The sequence below is a fragment of the Salvelinus sp. IW2-2015 genome, linkage group LG18 (genome assembly GCF_002910315.2).
Source record: "Salvelinus sp. IW2-2015 linkage group LG18, ASM291031v2, whole genome shotgun sequence".
NCBI classification, from domain to species: Eukaryota; Metazoa; Chordata; class Actinopteri; order Salmoniformes; family Salmonidae; genus Salvelinus; species Salvelinus sp. IW2-2015.
This window is the reverse complement of record NC_036858.1, coordinates 33,540,744-33,564,910: the sequence shown is the minus strand read 5'-3', so window position 1 is coordinate 33,564,910 and position 24,167 is coordinate 33,540,744. Positions and strand designations below refer to the sequence as shown.

Below are 24,167 nucleotides of genomic sequence, written 5' to 3'. Positions count from 1 at the left end.
ACAGCGCGGAGTCAACGAGCCTGTCAAGTGGAGATGGAGGGGCTGACCAATGTCTACGGGGCTGACAGAGGATGACAGAGGATGACAGAGCAGAGAACAGAAGATGGTCATGGAGATGGAGGATTGTCCTCACACTATGTTCGAAATATCAATTCGGTATGCAATTATAATTGAATAACTAAATTATATATCAATTCCAAAACTACATCCTATGTCCAAGGTTCTTTTTTATGATGACAAAATGATGCAGTTGCACAAATGATAAAGATAGTCTATAATCATATAAAAATAGAGATAAAATAATATAGTCCACTTTTTTCTCATGGGGTAATCCAATCTAGCCTAACCGAGTTGTGATCGGTTGTTGTGATGGTAGCCCATTAACTTTTTGTTTTCAGGTGGAATGATCATGGTCATATGATATCCAGACTAGATAAGGTACTCGCGCGCACTTACCTTTAGTTATTTTGAGTCTGATTTTACAAAGAGAGTGACCGTGCCGGCATGTTCTGTATTTAACTGTACTAATCGTCACTCAAAAGAGTCTAATCTTCGTTGACTCTCTCCGGCAGGATGAAAATGACTACATCGACCATGATCCTTTGCTAGTTACAGCCACTTTCATCATGAACCTTAGCAATTTTTTGGTGCCGCTTAGCTCCATTCAGCAATATGGCGCGCTTCAAATTCAAATACTTCCGGCTTCATATGCCATCGGGAGTTTTCTTTAGGATGACGCCAGCGCTATCACTATCTGCTGGTTTTAATGTCTAATGGTTTGGCATTGAGACAGGGGCGTAGCATGGTGGGGGTACTGAGGCACAGGGGCAGCTGTCAGGCCCGTTAAGCGGAGAGGCCCGTTAGCGAAGCCCATGTTAATTAGTGTTGGGTAAACTAATTTGGTCCAATCAGGGTGGCGGGCCCTCAGCGAGTATGACCTCTGACCCCTGGTGACACAGGATACAATAGGGTTAAGGTCACACTCGCTGCCTAGCCCTTATTACTCTCCATTACTCACATTACTCACCACTCACTGGGCTGCTCTGCTGGGGCAGGAAGGGGGGGACAAACAGCACAGAAATACAATGAACCGGTTCTGTCCCTCCGAGCACTGCCCTGATGTAGGGTCAGACCACTCACTGATATTATAGCTGCTAAGGTCAAAGCCTCTCTCACCTGATGTGGGACAGGAGCCCCCTCCCTAAAACCCCTCAATCCCCAATCACCTCCCTGAGCTGCTACTACCACTCCATCCTGAAATCCTCACATAGCCCACCCCCATCTCTGTGGCCCCCAACCCTTCTCCCTTTCCTTCCCAGTCCGCTTCTCATCATTAGGACATGCTGGGTCTCTGCTGCCGTTTGGGTAGACTCATCAGCTGGCTGCATTATCTAAGGACCTGTGTGGAGGGGTCACACAAACTAACTCAGCTCCTGCTGGGAACTCAGCCAAACTAATATACACACACACAATCACACGGTCAAGCACAGAGGCACGCACATGTGCACATTGCCACAAGCATGCATGCACTCGCACAGGCACACGCGTGTTCTCCTACTGGGAGACGATCCCAACAGTACTAACAATGTTAGCTCCAAATCAACAAGCTGACTGCACAGGGTGCTCCACCCCTTCCTAAGACCACCACAAAAACTCCACTTGTGGTAACCCATCCCCATTCTTAGCTACAACATCACTTTCAGTTTCCTAACAAAGAACTGGACAAAATCCTGGTCTAGGAATCTATTCAAACAAATTAAATGTTATGAGAATTATTTCTCAGTTAATAGGGGATTCTCCGATTCCCCCCCCCCTCCCTGGAAATTAAAAAGTAACCTATTTGAACCCGCTCGGAGTTAAAATACAGGAAATCTAAATGAAGTCTGAAAGTCAAACACATCAAAATGTAAACTTTGTGTCAAACACCATAAAGTCAATGTATGGACTTAGGGAGCAGCATTTCATCTATTCACCCTCTGGTCTCTGGCTCAGTGACTCAGTGTTCTAATGACATGTCCATTCTACATCGCTGTGGGTTAGTGGTGTTCTTTGGTGTCAGGCTGCACATTCTAAGCCACCAGCGTGGCTTTAGCATTTGGCTTGCATCACAAGTCACGACAAAAGTATACCATTTCCATGTGTATGACTTTCAGCTTACTACCTAAACCTTCTGAGAGATGGGCTACAAGGGAAACAGATGGACAATTTATCCTTCGCAGTATTGTAGCTTATGGCAAAATAAAAAATTGAAGCTTCATGCAAAATAAATACAGTTAAACGTATAGTTTAAAATGGTATGTGGCTATCTGACAGCAAAATAAAATGTTACATTTGACCTGACTCCAATCCTTTCGTTATTGCCAAAGATGTAAAGGACTGGCACCACTTCTGTGTAATTCAAAGAATCCCACACAAACCTATCCCATGAAAAGGAATACTCCAAACAAAACAAGTAAGTCACCATTTATTTAAACTAAGCCCTAGCCAATTACAGAAGAATAGGCTAAATAGTAGAGACGAACACAGACCCATGCAGGCGCTGGGAATGTAGAGGCATGGCGATGGACTCCAGGGGCAATTTAGCTATGCCCCCTGCCCCCCTCCTCCTCCCTCCTCTAGCCAAAAGAGGTTGTTATTTTGTTGCGCTTGACCCCCGGCATTGTGCCCACTGTGTATCTAGTTTGTAAAAAAGTGCTTTTATCTGCTCTCTAAATATGTCTGAGCTCAAAGGGTTATGATGCTTTTATATCAGCAGGGAGGGGGACAATGGCAGGGGCTCGCCAAGACCCCCCCCCCCCAATACCCCACCCCCTTGGCCCTTTTGGCTTCTGTTTGTGTCCCCTCTGTCTGAGGTCACCAGGACAGCACCAGGACATTCCACACACAGCCCCTCTGCTCTGCTCTGCTCAGCCAGCTGGAACGGAACAGAACGGCCCGCCACCATGTATTGAAAACACAAAACACCATCCAGTCTCGCTATAGTAACGGCTATCCTCTAACTAACAACAGCTCAACATTACATTTCAGATTATGCCGATTATGAGCAAAGTGGATTTCTATAATGGATTACAACAATAGACTATGCCATTTAGCAGACTCTTTTATCCAAAGAGACTTACAGTCATCGTGCATATATTTTACATATGGGTGGTCCCGGTAATAAAACCCACTATCAAATAGAACAACACATCACAGCAAAACTCCCCTATCTGACCTAAATAACTCGTATGCATATGTATCTGTACTGATGTATGTATGTTTACAACTGATAGATGCTACTGAATGTAACTTAAATATATGAACATGGAAATGTAATATACTGTATGAACGTATTTGGATGGAGGCCTAAAGTAATGGGTCTCTCTGTTTTTCTCAGTGTTGTGTCAGTAGGACCTGTTTTGGTTCTGTTGTTCTTATTAAACATTTGTGTAGTTCAGTCCTTGAGCTATTCTTGTCTATTGACATTCTGTTTTATGTCATGCTGCATGTTTTGTGTGGACCCCAGGAAGAGTAGCTGCTGCTTCGGGAACAGCTAATGGGGATCCTAATAAAATACAAAATACTATCCGGGCGCTGCAAGTGCCAAGCTCTACCAACTGAGCTTTTTCCACATTTTGTTAGGTTACAGTCTTATTCTAAAATTGATTAAATTGTTGTTGTTTTCCTCATCAATCTACACACAATACCCCATAATGACAAAGCTAAAAAAGGTTTTTAGAAACGTTTGCACATTTATTTAAAAAAAAGAAAAACGGAAATATACATTTACATAAGTATTCAGACCCTTTACTCAGTACTTTGTTGAAGCACCTTTGGCAGCGATTACAGACTTGAGTATTCTTTGGTATGACGCTACAAGCTTGGCACACCTGTATTGGGGAGTTTATCTCATTCTTCTCTGCAGATCCTCTCAAGCTCTGTCAGGTTGGATGGGAAGCGTCGCTGTACAGCTATTTTCAGGTCTCTCCAGAGATGTTCGATCGGGCTCTGGCTGGGCCACTCCAGGACATTCAGAGACTTGTCTTAAAGCCACTCCTGCGTTGTCTTGGCTGTGTGCTTAGGGTCGTTGTCCTGTTGGAAGGTGAACCTTCGCCCCAGTCTGAGGTCCTGTGTGCTCTGGAGCAGGTTTTCATCAAGGATCTCTCTATAGTTTGCTTCATTTATCTTTCCCTCGATCCTGACTAGTCTCCGAGTCCCTGCCGCTGAAAAACACCATGCTTCATCTTAGGGATGGTGCCAGGTTCCCTCCAGAAGTGACACTTGGCATTCAGGCCAAAGAGCTCAATCTTGGTTTCATCAGACCAGAGAATCTTGTTTCTCATGGTCTGAGAGTCCTTTAGGTACCTTTTGGCAAACTCCAAGCAGGCTGTCATGTGCCTTTTATTCAGGAGTTGCTTCCGTCTAGCCACTCTACCATAAAGGCCTGATTGGTGGAGTGCTGCAGAGATGGTTGTCCTTCTGGAAGGTTCTCCCATCTCCACAGAGGAACTCTGGAGCTCTGTCAGAGTGACCATCGGGTCCATGGTCACCTCCCTGACCAAGGCCCTTCTCCCCCCGATTGCTCATTCGGCCAGGTGGCCAGCTCTAGGAAGAGTCTTGGTGGTTCCAAACCATTTAAGAATGATGGAGGCCAATGTGTTCTTGGGGACCTTCAATGCTGCAGAAATGTTTTGGTACCCTTCCCCAGATCTGTGCCTCGACACAATCCTGTCTCGGAGCTCTACGGACAATTCCTTTGACCTCAAGGCTTGGTTTTTGCTCTGACAAACCATTTCTGTGCACGGGGCATTATCATGCTGAAACAGGAAAGGTCCTTCCCTAAAACTGTTGCCACCAAGTTGGAAGCACAGAACCATCTAGAATGTGACTGTATGCTGTAGCATTAAGATTTCCCTTCACTGGAACTAAGGGGCCTAGCCCGAACCATGAAAAACAGCCCCAGACCATTATTCCTCCTCCACCAAACTTTACAGTTGGCACTATGCATTAGGACAGGTAGCGTTCTTCTGGCATCAGCCAAACCCAGAGTTGTCCGTTAGACTGCCAGATGGTGAAGCGTGATTCATCACTCCAGAGAACGCGTTTCCACTGCTCCAGTGTCCAATTTCATGATGCTCCCGAAGAACAGTTATTGTGCTGACTTTGCTTCCCGAGGCAGTTTGGAACTCAGTAGGGAGGGTTGCAACCGAGGACAGACAGTTTTTACACGCTTCAGCCCTCGGCGGTCCTGTTCTGTGAGCTTGTTTGGCCTACCACTTCGTGGCTGAACTATTGTTGCTCCTAGACGTTTCAACTTCACAATAACAGCACTTGACCTGGGAAGCTCTATCAGGGCAGAAATTTGACAAACTGACTTTTTGGAAAGGTGGCATCCTATGACGGTGCCACAATGAAAGCCACTGAGCTCTTCAGTAAGGCCATTCTAGTGCCAATGTATGTCTATGGAGATTGCATGGCTGTGTACTCGATTTTATACACCTGTCAGCAGCGGGTATGGCTGAAATAGCCAAATACACTAATTTCATGTTCACTGGGCGGTTGTATCATTGACCCAATGTATGCTATGATGGAGACCACAAGTAGTGTTGTTTCCATTCTGTACATTGAACAGCAGACCTTGTCTCTCAGGTAGAGCAAGTGAACGCGAGGAACACCTGTATGAGGTGTTGTGTAATGAGAGGCCTGTGAGATGTGTGTTTGTGAGGTACGTATGAATTGTGCGCATGGGTGTGTGTTTGAAGTAGCTTAGGAGTGTGTAAATTTGAGGTACCATATGTCTGTGGCTGTCAGGTGTGTATGTGAGATGTGAGTTATGTACGTAAATGTGTATGTGTGTGTGTGTGTGTGTGTGTGTGTGTGTGTGTGTGTGTGTGTGTGTGTGTGTGTGTGTGTGTGTGTGTGTGTAATGAGTGGTTCAGAGGAGCTGTGATTATTCTCGCCTCCTGCAGTGCGGGTCCTCCGGCTCTGTGGGCCCTAGAGAAAGCGCCCTGTATTTAGCGTGTGGGAACGCACATTCTGCCCCTTATCGCTGCATTGTTGCAGCCTCTCTCTTTTCTTCTCTTTTTTTAACTAATTGAATTCTTGACTCCTGAGCCACAGGCCCAGCCTGAGAGAGACGAAAGAGAAAGACATGAATTTCAGGCTTTTTCTTGCGGTTGAGTGGGGCAGAGCAGTGGGGGTGAAATTGGAGTGGGGGGGCTGGAGGGGGCGTCTCCCTGTACTTTGATACTAGAGGTCAGAGGTCAGCCTCCCTCCGTGGTGAGAAAGTGGCGAATCGGGGCGGTTTATCCAACAATCATTTTCTTTGGAAACTTTCAAAGGCATTGCCCCTGCAACATCTTTGTAGTTGTGCTTGAGGAATTCTAGACAAAACAAACCCCGAAAAAGCGCCCCTTTCTCACCTCTCCTCAGGGTAGCTTCTCCCTCCAGTGGCTTCCAGCCCCCTCTCCTTTACGAGTGGTCAGTGTAAACCCCCCTCCCTCCCCCACCCCCTAGTCTTCCCGACATACATTGTGTGCCTGCATTTTGGCGCTGAGAAATGGATTGATCTCATTGGCTCTTTGACACTGAGCGTCAAACCCTAATTGGTTCTTTGGAGTAGTCTGTTATTGGCAATCCCTTGCTGCTCACCCTGTAACACATGCACACAGGTGATTCTCTGGGTGTGTGAGTGACAGCTTTTGTGGTGACTCTCTCGTGGACACACAGTTATCTGATTAACTGATACACACCAGAGTTCCAATCAATCAATTTATCAAATTGTATTTGTATGGCTGAAGTTTTTGAAATAAGCCTATATTTGTGACAAAGTGTCAGACTTAAACCCACAATGAAAAAGCCAAGGTGACAATGGCAAGAATTCCCGAGATGGGATAAACCTAGCTTTCATTACATTGGTCCTAGACCATTTCCTTACTCTTCCTACAGAGCAATACAGCAGCAGTAAACAGCACCATAACTCAATGCAACAACATATGGTAGGAAATCCAATCAGCTGTGACACCATGCTCTCTCCCGTTGAATAGTGACCTGCCTCGGCAGCTCCAGCACCCAAGACTCAACCTGTTCGTTCTTGTTGGCCCAAGCCTGTCAGGAAACACCTCAGTCAACTATTAACCACCTGCCCGCTTCTTTATAATTCAAAAGCACATCACCAAGAGTGGAAAGAGAGGGTGAGAAAGGGAAAGAGAGAGGAAAAGAGAAAGACAGAGACAGAGAGCGAGAAGACCAGTAACTGAACCCATTTTCACCCTCATCCTCTGTAACTAATACAGCAAGTCCTCATATCTAATGTGTAGTCTTGGTACGGGGTTGGGGAGTAGGTCTGTCCCTGACCATGTCAGAGTCAAGTCCAAGACCCGATTCGACCCCTTTTACTCAATTGCTGATCGATGACAGAAAACCTCTTGGACATGGACCCAACAGAGCCCAGGCCTATTCCAGTAACCATGTGCCATATGAGGTGGGCCTCTGGACACATACAGTATCCCACAGCGTGGTGTGGAAAGATACACTTGATTGAGAAAAGCAATCTGAGAGAAAAGGCCAGGGCCAGATTTACTGCTGGGATCAATCTCGTCCAGCGCAGGCAGGGACAACACGGAGCCGCATCAGCCTTGGCATTTCACTGCGGCCACAATACACCTCTCTGTAATCCTCTAACAGACCTTGAGGTGATATTCACTGTAAAACGAGAGAGAGGGAGATGGAAAACGAGGGACACCCGAGAGAGGAAGATTACACAGAGAAAGGGGGAGCAGGGAGGATGAAGAGAGGGAGAGGGAAACATTTCAAAGCCCCCAGCCTGAACACTAGGGTCAATATAAAAAGAGCAGTGGCAGTGTAGCGGAGCGGAGGGATGACCATTGGGTAATAGCAGTATAGTAGTGGTACTATTGACCACAGAAGTGGATATGACCATTGTTGGTTAGCATACACTCAATAGCATGACAGCATAACAGATACTGTGTGGGAAAGCAGCTCTAGAGTAGTAGTGAAGCTACAGTACGGTAGCATCGCTACAGCAAGGCATAGCCACGTTAGCAATAGTATGGCAACCCCCTGTCTCCTGCTGCCCCCTCGCTCTCTACTCTTTAGATTCCTTAATTTTATTTATTTATTTAACCTTTACTTAACTAGGCAAGTCAGTTAAGAACAAATTGTTATTTACAATGACGGCCTACCCCGGCCAACCCTAACCCAGACGATGTTGGGCCAATTGTGCGCCGCTCTATGGGACTCCCAATCACGGCCGGTTGTGATACAGCCTGGAATCAAACCAGGGTCTGTAGTGACGTCTCTAGCACTGAGATGCAGTGCCTTAGACCGCTGCGTCACTCGGGAGCAGGGACAATTACATTTACAACACAAGGGGCTCCCTCTCTCTCCCTTTCCCTACAACATCAAATCAAAAACATGGCGCAACCACCTCGTCGCTTTCGACTGTCCTTTAAAACAAGATTAAACAAACTTTAAATTCCATGGTTAAACCGTGTCATGCCACACAGTTGGAAGATTGGAGAGCTGTACAATAAAGAGTTGGTTATCAGATTTATTTTGAGCCATTTCCTTATTGACAAGACTTGTGTCATGCAATCATTTAAAATGTATTGGCGGTACCATCACATCACTGACTCTGGCTATGACATCTCTCTCCTTGTATCCCCCTAGCTCCAGGAGTGATCAGTTTGAAGGGGTAGGTGAGTTTATAGGTTTATCAGTGAGTTGACACCTTGATTCCAAGGGGCCTTTTAATTAACCAGGTCATTGGCCAGTGTGTGGAAGGAGCAGATCCATTATCAGGGGGCAGCAGGCTGAGGCACGGCTGCTATTTCGACCAGCAAATTGGAGAATTAATGAAGTGGATAATCGCCCCGTACTCGCAGAGCTGACGTCCTGGCTGAGCAGACAAGGCCACCGGGGCTCAGCGTGAGTGTGTGTCAGTGTGAAAGTAATATATACTGAAGGAGTGTGTATGACAGAGAGAGCGAGTGAGTTCATATTGTCCGTGACCCTGTCTGTGTGTTTCTAAAATAAAAGTGTGTTTGTGAAGTTGAGTTTCTATACTGAATGAATGTATGGCTGAGGGGACAGGGGTCAATGAGCAGACACAGACAGTCTCACTACAGTATCACAGTCTTCCAGGTCTACCCCATTTCTATTCCAGTCAATGAATGGAAATGGAATACATGAATCTGAACAATCCACCCAGAAGATGATGGGTGTCTCTGATCGCCTAAATTGAACAGAGTTGACCCAGGGCCTGTTAGCCGAGGGGAGCTGCCCCCTGTGATCGTGACTCATGGTGTTTCCACTCTGCTGCGGCTTTAAGGCCAGTTTGACGGATCAGCTGCCTGCCGGTCTGGGGCAAGTGGTGAAGCAGGGATACTGTTACAACCTTGTGCGTCTGTGTGTCATTAGGGTGTCTGTTTCTGTGCGTGTTGTGGTGTGTGTGTGTGTGTGTGTGTGTGTGTGTGTGTGTGTGTGTGTGTGTGTGTGTGTGTGTGTGTGTGTGTGTGTGGTGTGTGTGGTGTGTGTGTGGTGTGTGTGTGTGTGTTGTGTGTGTGTGGTGAGCAACATTAAGTGTGTGGGTGTGTCACTGGCTGAGCAATCAAAGGGCGCCTATGAAGGCAACCCCGCTTTGCCTTGATATCCTGTTTTTTCACCTCTCTCGATCCCTCTTTCACTGTTCCCCAGACCACCTGAGGGAAATAAATATCGTCCTATGCAGTAAAAGAGGACAATGAACCCACTGCTAGGGTTCATCTAGCCCCAACCCCGACCATCACCTAAACCCAAATTGGTGGCTGACAATTGTTCACATAACAATGGCATTACCGAAGCCAGGGTGTTGTACTGGACCATGGGGGTTGTCCTGAGGGGGCAGGACTCTCATATATGATGTTAGTGTAGCTGTCCGACTATTTTGGAACATTCTAGGCATGTACGTACCTCTGTGTGGAACTAATAGCCACAGACCACACCTTGTCATTCATGGGGATAGTGCCTCCGGGGCAGTTGGAAGACAAAATCCAAATCTAAAAGAAAACATTAGGAAAATACACACATTAAAACCATTGTAAATGCGATAAAACCATAGTTGTCTGTGGTTGACAGTTAATTTGCTAATATGCCACAGGGTGGAACACGCAATTTATTCGCCCAGCTTGCATTTGACACACACTCTTGGGTTGCCACCCAATGGGACACTCCAGTAGAGCTCTGTCAGCCAGTCGCATTTTAAAGAAACTGACACATTATGTGCTAGCATACTAGCGTGTCTTACCCGGGCTGTTCTGTCTCTGGAGCCGCAGACCATCAGTCCTCCTATGCAGCCCAGTCAGTTCACCTTCTGCTTGTGACCGGAGTACTCTACAGAGAACCCATTCCTCCTGTGGTGCGCCAGGATCTTACCATCACTGAAAGAGACAGATAATGGTTCATCATAACAGACGTGAGTGTGCTTCTATGGCCGTGGGTCTGCAGTAGTGATGATGCTTCTATTTTCGTTAGTCTAAATATGTTCACAGCAGGAATGGCATATGAGTACTGAAGCAAAATGCTGGACTGAACATCAATCACTGATAATATTCCTTCCAGGGGTTTGGGTCAAGGTGATTACTGCTCGTTACCTTCCTCCACTAACGAGGTGTACACTACGATGTCTGCAGCCTGAGACAGACACAGCACATCCCCATCGAGGCTGTATCCATGGCAACAAGCTGTGGTGGGAACACACAATCGAAACATTTGTTTTTCTACACCTCGCTTCAGACTTCACGGATTGAGGTGACACGGTGACTAAAAGGAGATAATGATCCTCCCTTTAGTTGAAACCTTGTCAATTGCACAACCAGAAGGGAACACTTTTTAAAGTTATCTAAGGATGGACAGTAAGCCAACCATTGACTCTCTGGATAGGGCATAGCAGTACTCCTAATGAGCTTCTCAGTCCCAACATCGAGAACTATAAGCTATTCAGCAACCATTTTCCAAAGACATTAACACCTAAATATCTAATACCATTTACTTGTATACAGCTTTATGAAAACAAACTAACAATAACTCGACAGGAACTCATTGTCAATTATTTCTCCCTAACCCTTCACCTGCCAATCCCTGCCGTGTGTTCAGTTGGGCTAGAGATGAGATGGATGAGGATAACTTCTGAATCTACACTATGTCACCATGAGGCCAAAACTCACAAACACACTCACTTAATCCTCCATTTGATCATGACTTCCTTTCTGCAGAACCCATGGTTCCAGTTCTGAGATACCTTCACTCTGTCCTTCAGCGGGATGTGGAGATACCTGTGACACGGACAGTGATGTGATAACACAATTATAACCCCCGAAGAATAAAAAATAAATATAACCTCCGAACAGACGACGCTCACAAACAATTCCCCAAAAGGCATTGAATTACAGCATTGCATGATATGAATATCACATGGCATAGTGGGACACCTCAAACAGAACCATATTGTTCATACGCATGTTGCAATTAGGATCTAGAGGGGATAAAGGCAGCTAGAAAGATATCAGACTGGTCGGACTTCAACTCAACAATATCATCCAGGTCTGGGTTCCCAAACGCATCGTAGCAATAAGATCATCTTAATTCCATTTAAACTAAATGGACGGAAGATTATCTTAGTGCTACAACGTTTTTGGGAAAACCCAGTCCAGAATAGTAGCATATGTATTCACATGTGTTCATGAGGCTGTGCCAGAGGGGGTGGATACGGGCTGGAGGAAACAGCCTGCTCCTCTCACAGAGCTGAGGGATGTGGTATCCTGTAGCTCTCAGCAGGAATGCCAAGTTCATTTACACTGGCGTTAGGCTGCATCTCAAAGGAGACCCATGGTTTGATTAGAGTGGCTGTCACTGTGGCACATGGAGCTGTGCTGGGGGAAGAGGCAGTGATGCCAGAATGGCTCAGGTCCAATTCACAATGTTAGGTTCTCTAGACCAGTCAGTTAGACTCCACAGCAGCAAGTGGGAAGAAATAGGCTATTTCTTACAATGCATGTATCATGAAATACAGTGTCGTCATGTCAACGTGACTACAATCATTGACCGAGTATTTTATTCTCAGCATTATGTAGCAGCATGACTGTGCGCAATAAGGAATGTGTTATTATGCAGCTATAACTGATTTATAAACGCTGTTAGTTATATCTATAGCATGTAACCACGAGGCTATCTGCATTCATTTTTACAAAGAAACAGAAACGTATTCCTGGGGCACCATACTGAAGCATTGTAGCCCATGCACTACATGCTACAGTGTTGCATAAGTTTGCATCAAGGACAGCGGTGTGACTGACAACTGACTGTAGCAAGCCGGGAAAATGTGTAAACAACACTTGGGAAGTCATGATGCTTACTTATCATGAAACGACCACTGTAGCCTACTGTACGAATAACAAATGTATTTCTTACACATCTGCTTCTTGTCATGACATTCCAGTGTTTATGAACTCTTTCTCTATCTTCCTCCATACTGCGTCCCGATTAGCAAAATGGTAAATAGTTTTGCAAACTTGAGAAAGGCGACTCAAAGACTTGTATTCCAAATATGACATGATGTGGTAGAGCACATCATCTGGTAACTGGAATAAGAACATTTTAAGTTCTTATTGAAGAAGGTTTCTCTTTTCCGTTTAAGTGTTGCCCTGTATATTTCTCTAGGAGGTGTATTGCCTCTTCTGTGGTAGTAAAAAAAAAAATAATAATAATAGCGGTAAACAGTATTCCATGTTTTCAGAGCGCGTGAATAGAGAAGACACAAGAAGCCATTCCAAAACAGTAACAGCAGATCACGCGGTGACGTCGTGCAACGTAATGACGCCATACACCTATAACCTGTTGCTCTGTCAGGGAACATGTATAACGTAGCAGGCGTGAAAGAAACGCATGAAACTAGATCACCTACGTACTGGTTTTGACGAGAAGGGGAAAAAAACTGTCGGGGGAAGTTCTGTTCTGCATGTTCAACCAATCCAGTAAATGTTAATGAGGAGTTAAGGATGGAGTGTTGCCTTGTTAACGTCCAAAGGAAGTCCTGTCAAAGGCTCTTTCCAATTCCTCTGAAAACCGGAACAAATGGCTGTTGGGGACATGGCAAAGGCTAGGGTATATGAAATTAAATGTCTCACTCTCCAATTACTATATTGCTTGTATTTGCAACAGTATAAGCAACAGTGACATGTATTTGCTATACTGTGGCATTTTGAGGTGTTGAAAACCTACACACACATTCCACAGTGCTCTATAGCTAATTTCAACAACTGCTGTAATTGTTGGTTTTATTCTGCAGCTTTATTTACTAACTCTGAGCCTCTTTGGCTGTTTCTCCTTGTCTTTACTGTTTTCTATTGGCTATTCTGGCATGGGCATGAGTTCCCCGGCAGCAGACATGCTTGTGGAATGCCCCTCAGTCCTTCTGAGGGGCTGAGGCATATTGACTGACCCAGTCTCTCTGATGTTTTTGTTGTGGGGTTTTTTGTATAGCGAGCTTCTTGTCATTGCTGGCGGACCCCCATCTTGTCAGTATTTAAAGCTGTCATTGTCTGACATGTTTTTCTATTACAGCCACAATGGGCCCATTTGATCAAGGGTTATGGTATGTGATAGGCTGTTTGATCAGAGGTCATGGTGTGTGATTGGCAGAAATGCAGCTTCTAGGTGGCGGTTTCTAGTTAGACCAAAGTGGCAGCGTAACCTTATCTCATTCCGCGTTGTGACTGTGTTTCTCATAGAGAGGTGACGTAACTGAGACCAAGTTCCTTGCAACAACTGGATGGCGACCAGGTCAAACCATTATAGGACCATAGGGACCACATCCTACATCAACATTATGATTTAGAAAACATTGTGATTTTTAAAAACAATATCATTGACTCTGTATGTATCTGACGAATACAGTTTCTAAACAGAAAGCACCTGCGGTTCTTGGGATGATGCCAACTGTGAAATACTAGAATACTGTGAAAAAGAGTACTGTGGAAAGGGCCTTCATATAATGCAAGGACAATGGTTTCAAAAATGTTTCAAAGTGTTTTATTTTCTTTGGACAAGTTTGTATGCATTGTAAATCATGTGAGAACCACATATGTTAAATCTATTTGCATGCAAAATATTGCTCCTTTTCACCTGCTGTTCTAAGGAATCTATGTCTTGAATTTAAGGTTATTCACCAAAAGCAATAAAGTACCAAAAGTTGTACAGTGGTGAAATTACTACTAATATCGAACATTCAACTGTCGTAAAGCTTAACAGTTTAGTGTCACTAGCATCAATTTGTGCACATTCACAGCATGAGGGTGCTCTAGCCTTCAGTTACAACAGGCAGCCCCAAAAGTCTTTGATCAGCTGTGCATAACGGCACATCATTGAAATATGCAGATTGTTTCTTAGAGACGTGTCCTCTGTTGAAAGCTGCACACACTGAAAGGCCATGTCCCAAACACTGGGACGTCTAAAAAAATCATTTATGGTCGGGTTTCCAGCTGAACTGACATGGCTAAAAGGAAATGAAGAGGTTGGGAGGAGAGAGCTGGGGAGCAGAGGGGTACGCGGGGGGGGTATTCCCTTTTGATCTTTTTAAGGCAGAGAGGGGGGACTCTCCCTGAGCAGGCAAACACATTTAACTGGTAATTGTTCAGATCATTCTGACAATCAGTCTTGGAAATGCATGGACAAACAAAAGTTTACAGCTCCAATTGGAAAAGTCAACAGGTCTCCCGTAAGGCCCGTATAAACAATGAAACGTATGAGTTGGAGCTCCACTTTGATCAGTGTTTGCGTTTCAATTATCCAGCTTGGTTTGGCTGCTGGCTCTTCCCTAACATTGAAGGAAGAATAAGGACATGGAGTTAAGGGGATCTCTGTCACTTGGGAGGAAAATCAATACAACTAGTATTCTAGGCTCTAAGAATGAAATGAAGAAAGTGGGAGTTAACTGCACTATTTCTGGACAGTGTCAAACACACAGAAACCTCAAACCCACTTGGTCATTGATTGCTGCTTATTGTGGTTTTCCTGTTGTTTTTTGTTATATTCTCTATATTGAGAAAAGTAGATGGTAAACACACCTGAGACCTCAGTATGAGTCTCCTGATCAGGAAGATAATAAAGGAAAGTTTGTGGTATTTGATCTCACACAAAAGTCAGTTTAACTAAGGCAGTTTGTCCAGGATAGTATTTTACTTTTTTTAAATTAAGATATATTTTGATGTTATGAGTTTTTTTTGATCAGGGCAGTTTGCATCAGTTCTGCTTAGGGAGGCAGGGTCGTGCTCCCTGCTCACCCCTGCTATTCTACTGTCTCAGCGGGGGGGGGGGGGCTAAATTGCTCCCTAAGCAAATGAAGAGGGTAGTTCTTGTTTATCTGGGGTTAAGGACGATGGTTGTGGCTCAATAAAAAACGAAAGAAAGCAATTTTACCCCCTGTTTCTGCAGCAGAATTGCTCTGCATTTGCAAGGCATCACAGGCTACACAGAAGGTGCGACTTTTCCCACAACTTGCTCCTTCCCCAGTGTCCATTGGGGCTTTCGAGTCATAGGACCAACACAGAGCTGTAACGGAGTGGGCAGACTAGGGAGTCACTACAGAGAGCCCAGGGGGACAGAAACCCTGTTAATCCATCATGGAAGGACTCAATCAGATTAATGTCAAGTTTTGTGAATAGACCTTTTAATTCAGTCTTCAAGTATGGAAGAGCATTTCAACTCCTAAGCACTGACTTAACAATTAAGATGTGAGGTTAGATACGTTAATAGATACGGTAAGACATAGTAAGGAGTAAGAAAGGGGGGGGGGGGTTAAAATCATGACCATAGAATAAAAAAGGCATTTGGGATAATGATTCTCCCCAAGACAACAGAATTCAGTCAACATCGAAATATAGTTGTATGTACAGAATGATATACTGTACAGTAAATCTTAGACATAAATGCTCTGGACTTTCAAATAAGGGACATTACCAATTCAAATCTACAATGAACAGACTCCTTGAAGTATAAGTTGCCAGTGAAGCCTGCCATGCTGCTCTTCACTGAGTTCCATAATTAGACTTTGCTCTGCCATACAGAGGGCAGAAGGCCTTACTATGCCTTAAGTAGAACACACACCAGAACGATGGACGGCCGAGTGCAACCGAATGCCTCTAACCAGAATATCGGACGTCATTTTCTGTTCATTTTTCGAAGATTCTACACCCTCGGCAGGTGGTCCCTGTAACACACAATGGCCATATCAAGAGACTGAATAGCTGCCTGCTGCGCTTGGCTGCCCCTCATTCTGATATGTGTGGGGTTTTACAGAGATGCATCACCAGGTCTTGTTCTGCCATGCAGAGCTGCATCAAGAGACCCTTCTGGAGCAAGATAGTTCTGCTTAGTCTGATATGGGGGAGCAAGAGAAGCAGAAGGGTTCAGAAGACATCTTGGAAAGAAATTAATCCCTGGAGACACTGTGGCCAAGGAGTTGTCAGAACCCAACCTCCCTCACTCAGCACAGCTCTCCACCCATGAGGACACTGTCCACAAACAAACACACACACACCGGGGCTGTCCAATCAGATTATAAACACACACAACGGGGCTGTCCAATCAGATTAAGCCCTGAGGTGTTAAAGGAGTGAGATGAAAGAAAAACAGCCGTCTGCACACAAAGCGAAACAGACAGTTACTGAACCTGGAGAAACCAAAGCCTTAAACAAACACATTGCTATCATCTCTGAGACAGTTACTGAACCTGGAGAAACCAAAGCCTTAAACAAACAGATTGATATCATCTCTGGAGGACCAAGCAGAAGAAGACCAACACACTTTTCTATATGCTAAAGGGCTCCAACATCAGTGACCTGCTGTAGTCTTACACTGCTTGCTATAGACTGCTGCTTGGCCTTCTAGGGGGCTAAGAGTTGCATTCCAAACGGCAGAGCAGGAGGAAATCTATACCTAACTCTCTATCAAACTTTACAGATATATATTTTTTGAGTGCAAGGTTAGAGGACAAAAACATTTCCCACTTTAAAGTTGACATTTCTAAGATCAACTCAGAGAAACGACAAATAGAAAGACATCTCTATTAATAACAGAGTTCAAGGGTTTTTAGATGTATGCATAAAGGGTTTGAAGGCTGGGAAGGGATGACCTTCTGTGTTATGTATCATCAGAATGCTTATGTGATCCAAGTGACCTGTGCATGTGCGCGTGGAGTGACTTAAGCCATCTCCAGTGTGTGCTTAATGACACTTCCACTTCCCAAGGCGGTTCAATGAGTGTACAACAACCACTTAACAAACAAGAGTTTAATATCAGTATTCTAATGTACATTTATTACACATTTTAAATAAATATCCCATCATTAAAATTATTTGCACACATCCTCAAATAAAAATAGATTTATATATGTATAAAAACAGACAAACAAAAGGGCAACAAAATCAAAGGGAGTTTCCTACATGTCGATGCATTTTTACACCTCTAATTTAGTTATAACTATAGCAAGAAACCTGTGATTATCAATGTAGCTGCCACATTTTCCATTGTGTATACTTAAAGCTCTATTTGCTTTAACGGTGTTTGTCTGTATAGAATTCCAGAAGTAGCAAGGGCACACCACAGTGTTCAAAACAGAGGTGCCGTGGCTGTGTGTAAGACTGAACGCGACATTACCCAATACTGAGCTCCTGAACGCAGCAGTTATGCTTTGTGTGTGTGTGTGGGTGTACTGTATGTGTCTCTGAACGCAGCATATTCTGGCAGTGCGGTCGATCAGGGCCCTTCAAGTCTCTTGGAGCAGCAAGTGTGAGTCCAAAAAACTCTGAACCGCCAAACAAAAGTAAAAACACAACCTAAAATACAGAGATGATAAAAAGTCCACGCCCTACGAAAAAAGTCAGCACCCCAAATGTCTGATGAGTTATGTGCATCTAAAAACAACTTAACACAGGTCAGTACTAAAAGTCTCAAGTACAAAAATATACTTCTTATTTGTTTCTGTTTTCTTTACTTTCTGATTATTTTTTTTTAACTACATGTTATGTATAGTAATGTTCAGTACAAAAAAAAATTCTCTAGAGGTTTTGGACAGAGGAGTTCATTGGAGCTTCAGTCAGTGTTTTTCCCTCCTCCTCTTTCTCTCCCTCTCTGCCCCCCCTCAGCGTTCGGCTGAGAAGCGTGTGCGTTTAGTCCTGGGGCTGAAAGGGTAGTGGACGAAGTCAAAGGGCTTGTGCTGGGCCGGATGGGTGGGATGGGATCCCAGAGGCAATCGTTTCATAAAATGGACCTCGCGTTGGTGCTGCCGCGTTCGCGAGCCTTTCCGTGGGCGTCCACGTCTGGTGAAACCCATGTACCAGCCCTCGTAGCGTGCGTTCCTCAGCGCTGTGTAGTTATTCTCCAGGACAATCTCTGAGAAGATGCAGTCGTGGCCTTGCCCATTTCTCTGTGGAAGACAAACACACACACCAGGTCAGTCTGAGGTTCTGAAGGAGCTTTCGATGAAGATTTACAGATGGAAAATATCAGACGTATGAAGGCTACCCCGAACAGTATGTCCCTGCACACACACACACAAATACACATGCGTGCAGCCCTCCCCACACACATGAAGCATATGCTACAGCCATTACAGGCCCAGATCAGAGAGAGGGGATGACAGTAAGCGATGAGTCTCCCCCCTCAGTAAACACAGAGACGCAGGCAGTGCACCAAGGACCACTCACGGGTCAGCAGCCTAAGACACCATCATAGGAGAAATACCTCAGGAGTTCAAATTCTTTATCAGCTTCATGTGTGGATAAACTAGACTAGTCTCCCTTCGGTACAATCAAATACATGGTTGACTAGCATCCATTCTATCTATCTCTACGTTTTGAGAAATGGTCCGACAGGGTGGATTTTTTATTTTCCTGCTGGCTTCTACAGTGAGAGAGAATGGAGTTTGTGCTCTTGTATTGTGAGCAGTAGCTAGGACCTGCGTCCTCCCACAACCCCTCCAGCCCAAACTCCACTGGTCTGTGACACGTCACACACCGGCAACACTAACTTAGCTCAACGAGCTCAACCTAGATGGTCAAAATGGGCTGTTAAAAATAAATCTAGCATTCATGCAGCCAGCAAGCAAGTGCAACATACACAAATATACACATACAGTCATTTAAACACACACACACACACACAGGCTGTTGCTGGGCCGGTATGGCAGAGAGAGGCAGCTCAGGGCAGATGGTGCACCTGGCAGGGTTCTGTAGGGGGGGGGGCGGAGATGGCAGCCCTGTTTATTAGCCAGCACAGCGAGAGAGGAGCAGAGACACCCTCGGACACACAACACGTTTCACAGAGGAGGAGACTTCCAACAACATACAACGACTCTAACCCCTCTCACATGCAGAACCTACCAGAGGTGGACAGTTCTGGAGCCTAGCTATAGAGAACCAACAAACAGAACCACAGCCACACTGAACGATGGTAAGAACTGTTGCAGAGTGGCCATACAAATCCACTGGTCTTAGAACCCCCAAACAGAACTACAATATAATCAAACAGCGGAACCACAGCCGAAGAACCTCGAAAACCAAGCCAATGGAAAGTGATCATAACCCTCACTGCAGTGCTCAGAGGAACTGTTCTCTCTACCTTTCCGATCAGCTTCCCCCTCTTGTTCATGCAGATGTAGAGTCCTGTCTCTGCTCCTTTGATCCGCACGCGACTTCCAAACGTGTCTGTCTCTACGACGAGTTTGGCTGAGGAAACAAAGGAGTTTTATTATCAACCAGGCGTTGCCACTATTAGTAATGGCACGTTGCTCGAAGACATAGTTTGGTTGATTCAGTTTATATTTTTATACGAGCAAATTCTATATATCATCAGACACACACACACACACAGAAAACCTGTGGGGACCATTCCTGAGGATTTACGCAAGCTTAAATTCTTGCAGAATGACAAAAACATGTGTACCTCAATTCTTTGAAAACTGAAGAGGCCATCCTGGAAGGACTATCAACTTTATTTATTTAAAAAAAAATAATAATAATTCTACTCACTTCACACATAAGCACCACATTCATAGATCACGCTTGGAATCAGAAGAAAGAAAACACATAAATAGAAGTGTGTTCAATGGTTTATCTATGTGTCTATGTGTACTGTAAGTCTCACAGCTGCTTCTATGGTTGTAAAATAAGGTGTGGGTTAAATGTGCTTATCTATTATGTTGTTGCCTTCCACGGAGGTACACAATGCCTACCTAGCCATTATAAATCAACTTTTCATCGGCTTACAAACCGTTATTATTCCCACCCCCCTACCTACATGACGATGACACACACATTCATAGACCAACATTGTCAGAAATAAATAACCCATGGTGCATCTGATAGTTTTACTGCTCAGCATCTATTCTTGTTAAACAGATCAAAATTCAACAAATAGGACTACTGACATTTCAAAATGTTAACCCCTTGTATGTGCCTTATTAGAGTATGCCTTATTAGAGTTTCCAACCCCTCTTTGATTCATGCACACTGTGGTCATTGAGTTACAGTTATTATCAGATGGTTGGACTAAACAATAAACGCCTCATGAAAGCCACAGCTGCAGACCCACACATACAAGCTGCTACCAGGGGTAAAGGTGGCACAGGCACAGGTGACCGGAGCACCTCCACACCCCCTGGTGCAAACCACAAACACACACACTCAATAAACCACATTAGACAGGGCATTAGACAGGGCCTACAGCAGGATACACACAGAGCCTAAGGTCCAGTTTGCTGCCAAATTATATGTAATTCTAAAACCATTTAATAGCAATAAAAAAATAAAACATTTTATTTTAAAATAGAAATTCCAAGTTTCAACAAAATATGCAAAGATAATAGATAAATGTAGCCTGGTTGTCCAGGGGAAACTGTGCGTAAAATGCAAGCGGGCTAGTTGGAAATTCAGCGCAGTCTATTTTTCTTATAAAGCTGGTCAGAGTAAAGAGAGAGAGAGAGCTATGCAGGAAATGTTCAGAATGTTAAGGTAAAAATATTTATAATCGCTCTTCCAGACATGAGTTTCTCTGGAGAATCACCTACAGCACAATATTCAATCCAATTTAAATTTGATGTCCGCGGCCTCTTCTCGACAATACCTGATAGATACAGTGGCGTGTTACTTACCGTAAAAAAAAGAGAGAAAAACTACTTCTGTTTAATTAATTTAGTCGCTTTATAAGTATTAGGTTACTAACCTCCCACTGGGCATAGATGTCAGTTCAATGTATAGTTTGTATTTAGGCCTACATTTTGTTCAGTTGTCACCGTGAAATCAACAAAAATGTCACCATGTCATTGGATTTATGTTTAAAGTTGGGTGAAAAATATATGAAATGCCCTTACATTGATACGTTTTTCACGTTGATTCAACGTCATCACATTGATTTTTGGGGATGAAATGATGATTCAACCAGTTTTTACCCAGTTGGTTCTTACACATGATTGTAATACAAAGAAAATGGGCCTTTAGACCCTATATGCCTATAGACATAGCCCAACACTGTTATAGCCATAGGGGCTACGTTTATTTTAGTAAGTTAGTTTAGAGTTTTAAACTTAATGCATTTTGGCTAGTTAATTAATAAAACTGAGAAAAAGTGTGAGGAACTTGAAACAGGTCCACAAAGTGTGTATATTGGGCTTATATTGGGCTTACCGTATACGTCTCCATCGTCTGCCATGGCGTTGATCTTCTTGTTGGGCAGAACCTGCACGTGCTTCCCGCTGGTTCGGCTGTAAAGCTGGTAGGTCCGAATTAACCTGCGGCTCACACGGTCCGTCACCTTGCTCTGTTCGCTTACATGCTGCGTGAAATTAGGCGAGGACTGATTGGTTACCTGTCAGAAATTAAATGTCATCACAATCAGTATTTGAAAAAAATGGCTTCAAAGTAAGCTAATTACAGTTGTCTATGTTTTAAGCAATAATATCCTAATTTTGCTCTAAAACCAAAAGAAGCCAATTTGGAAATATGTTTCCAATTCTATTTAGGCCTACTTGCCATTATAGACTATAGGCCTAATAACGCATCACTTGATAAAATGCAATAGACCATAATGATGTAATCTTAATGCAAAGGCCAACAGTTCCTTAAATTATGTATGCATAATTTTTAACGTAGGAAAACCTTGAAATTAAAAAGTGGGCGCAAGGTGCAACAGCTTGTGCGTAAAAGTGAGTGTAGGCATATAGCGTGGTGTTAGATAGATACTAAACATGTCTAAAATATCAAATAGGCTATACATAATACATGTTTAATATTTCACTCACAATAAAATGGAGCAAGTGGGCATATTAATGATTATCTTAAACGTTTCCCTATTTGACACTTAGCCATACGCCCTCGTGTCTGTTTCAAGGGACGACAGCTAAGGAACAATGACGGAAACTTCTGAAATATTGCAATATTTGAACCCCAAGAGATTTTTCAGACTTGCCTTTCCCCACGCGATGCCCCTTCTGTGCCCACGCATCCTGCGCGAGGGAAGTATGTTCGCAAGATACCTGCCAAGCTGTGACGCGGGCGGCATGCAACGCGCTCGCTGCCCCTTGCGCCTTGGGACCCAGCTGATATGTTATATCACAAACGATATGACGATCCATCATCTCTCTCTCCCTCACTGCTCGCTATTATTACCCCGTGCTTTCAGTCACAGAAACCATATGTTTTAACAATTTACATTTGATGTTCTACGAATTTTCAAGATGCTAAAATAACGACATGTCGTCCAAGGAGATTTAAAGTTTTATCCAATAATGAATAAATCCACTGAGACTGAACAGTTTGTAAATTATTTGTAAATGAATTGAAAACGCGTGAGATATTTAAAATCATAATCAATCATAAAAATAAATGTTATATTTCAAATCATGCATATGGACATACCTGAGCATAGTAGCAGAATGCAAAGAAGTGTAGGAACCTGAAAAAGAGATACATAAATGAGTTATTATACATTAGGGCACGTAAATCACACATTAATCAACAGAAGGAGAATTGAGAGTTGCAGGAAATACTCACAGATAACTCAACTGGGATGGGAGGCGTCGCATGTTGATTGTGTTGATTGTTCCTTCGATAAATGCAGCTGACAGGGCTTGCAGTGTTCCAAAAACGAGGTTATTTGGTAAAGATAAGCTTTGTGAAACACTGGTTTCGGTTGCAATCCTCGCTCTTCAAAGACTTCATTAAAATCCCAAACGACCAAGGCTGGAGGACGCGGTAATTTTTTGTCGTTGCAAAAAATGGGCTACATTTCACGTCAAATAAATGTCCATAGCCTGTTTTGAAAAGACGGACGCTCACGAATTATCGTCAACCTTGACAGTAAAATGCGAAACTGAAAATGATAATTGATAACAATGATGAATGATTATTGATAAGTGTCTGTCTGTTGGTCAGGCGGCCCTCTAGTTTACCAACGTTTAAGTGCACTTAGAAAAGGTGCGTTCAAGTTTTGGCAAAAGCGCTGGTGGGTTTTCTAATAATAAGGATACAAATGCAAAAGCAAACAAGGTCATCCTATGCCAATGGAGATGACAGTTCATTCGCTGTAATATTTATCTCTTTGTAATTCCTTCAGAGAATCCTCAGTAGCTATCTTCCAGTTTAGCCGGTTGTAGAGAGTTTATATATCGGGGTTCTCGGTGGTGGATAACGTGCGCGTCCCTTGCGTTCAGAGCGGGTGATGTTGCCTCATTGATCGGTAGTGCAGGACTGGCGACTCTCCAGTCTCCCCTCCTCTCCTCCCATCGCAGGCTCCAATGTCAACCCCTTGTTCGCACTCACACCCCTGGTTAAAATGGAAGGACGATCTGCGAGGAACAAGCCCCCTTTTTCTGCAGAACAAAAGCCACCCCCCTCCCCCTGCATTTAAAACATATATTCACCTGAGGAAAAGTCAACACTTGCGGGGAGAAGCAGGAGGAGTCTTACATACCCAGTGCGCAATGACGCTTCTGCGCCGAATTACCGAAGGAATTAATGAAATAAAAAAAGAGTTAACGGAACGTTCCTGGTAATTTATCCTATATTAAAATCTATTCCAAATTGAAAGAGAAAAATTCTAACTCAAATTTGCAATCTATTTTAGTACAATGGCCGCAT

General features: G+C 43.9%; 1 protein-coding gene and 1 pseudogene across 2 annotated transcripts; both read right to left on the bottom strand.

Annotated features, from left to right (window-relative positions):
* The window catches only part of LOC111978498 (F-box/WD repeat-containing protein 4-like), a 43,898-nt pseudogene extending 32,400 nt beyond the window's left edge, over positions 1 to 11,498 (bottom strand).
* Positions 11,499 to 17,309: 5,811 nt separating this feature from the next.
* LOC111977377 (fibroblast growth factor 8-like) lies at positions 17,310 to 23,906 on the bottom strand. 2 transcript variants are annotated; one of them, XM_024006767.2, is made up of 5 exons: positions 23,082 to 23,906; positions 22,947 to 22,983; positions 21,717 to 21,897; positions 19,654 to 19,760; positions 17,310 to 18,460 (listed from the first exon to the last, which is right to left on the bottom strand). In XM_024006767.2, the coding sequence occupies exons 1-5, from the start codon at positions 23,111 to 23,113 to the stop codon at positions 18,176 to 18,178; spliced, it is 642 nt and encodes a 213-aa protein (XP_023862535.1). In that variant the 5' UTR covers positions 23,114 to 23,906; the 3' UTR covers positions 17,310 to 18,175. The 2 variants fall into 2 exon arrangements, with proteins under 2 accessions (XP_023862535.1, XP_023862536.1); XM_024006768.2 differs by having other exon boundaries at positions 21,717 to 21,864.
* Between the last annotated feature and the right edge of the window lie 261 nt (positions 23,907 to 24,167).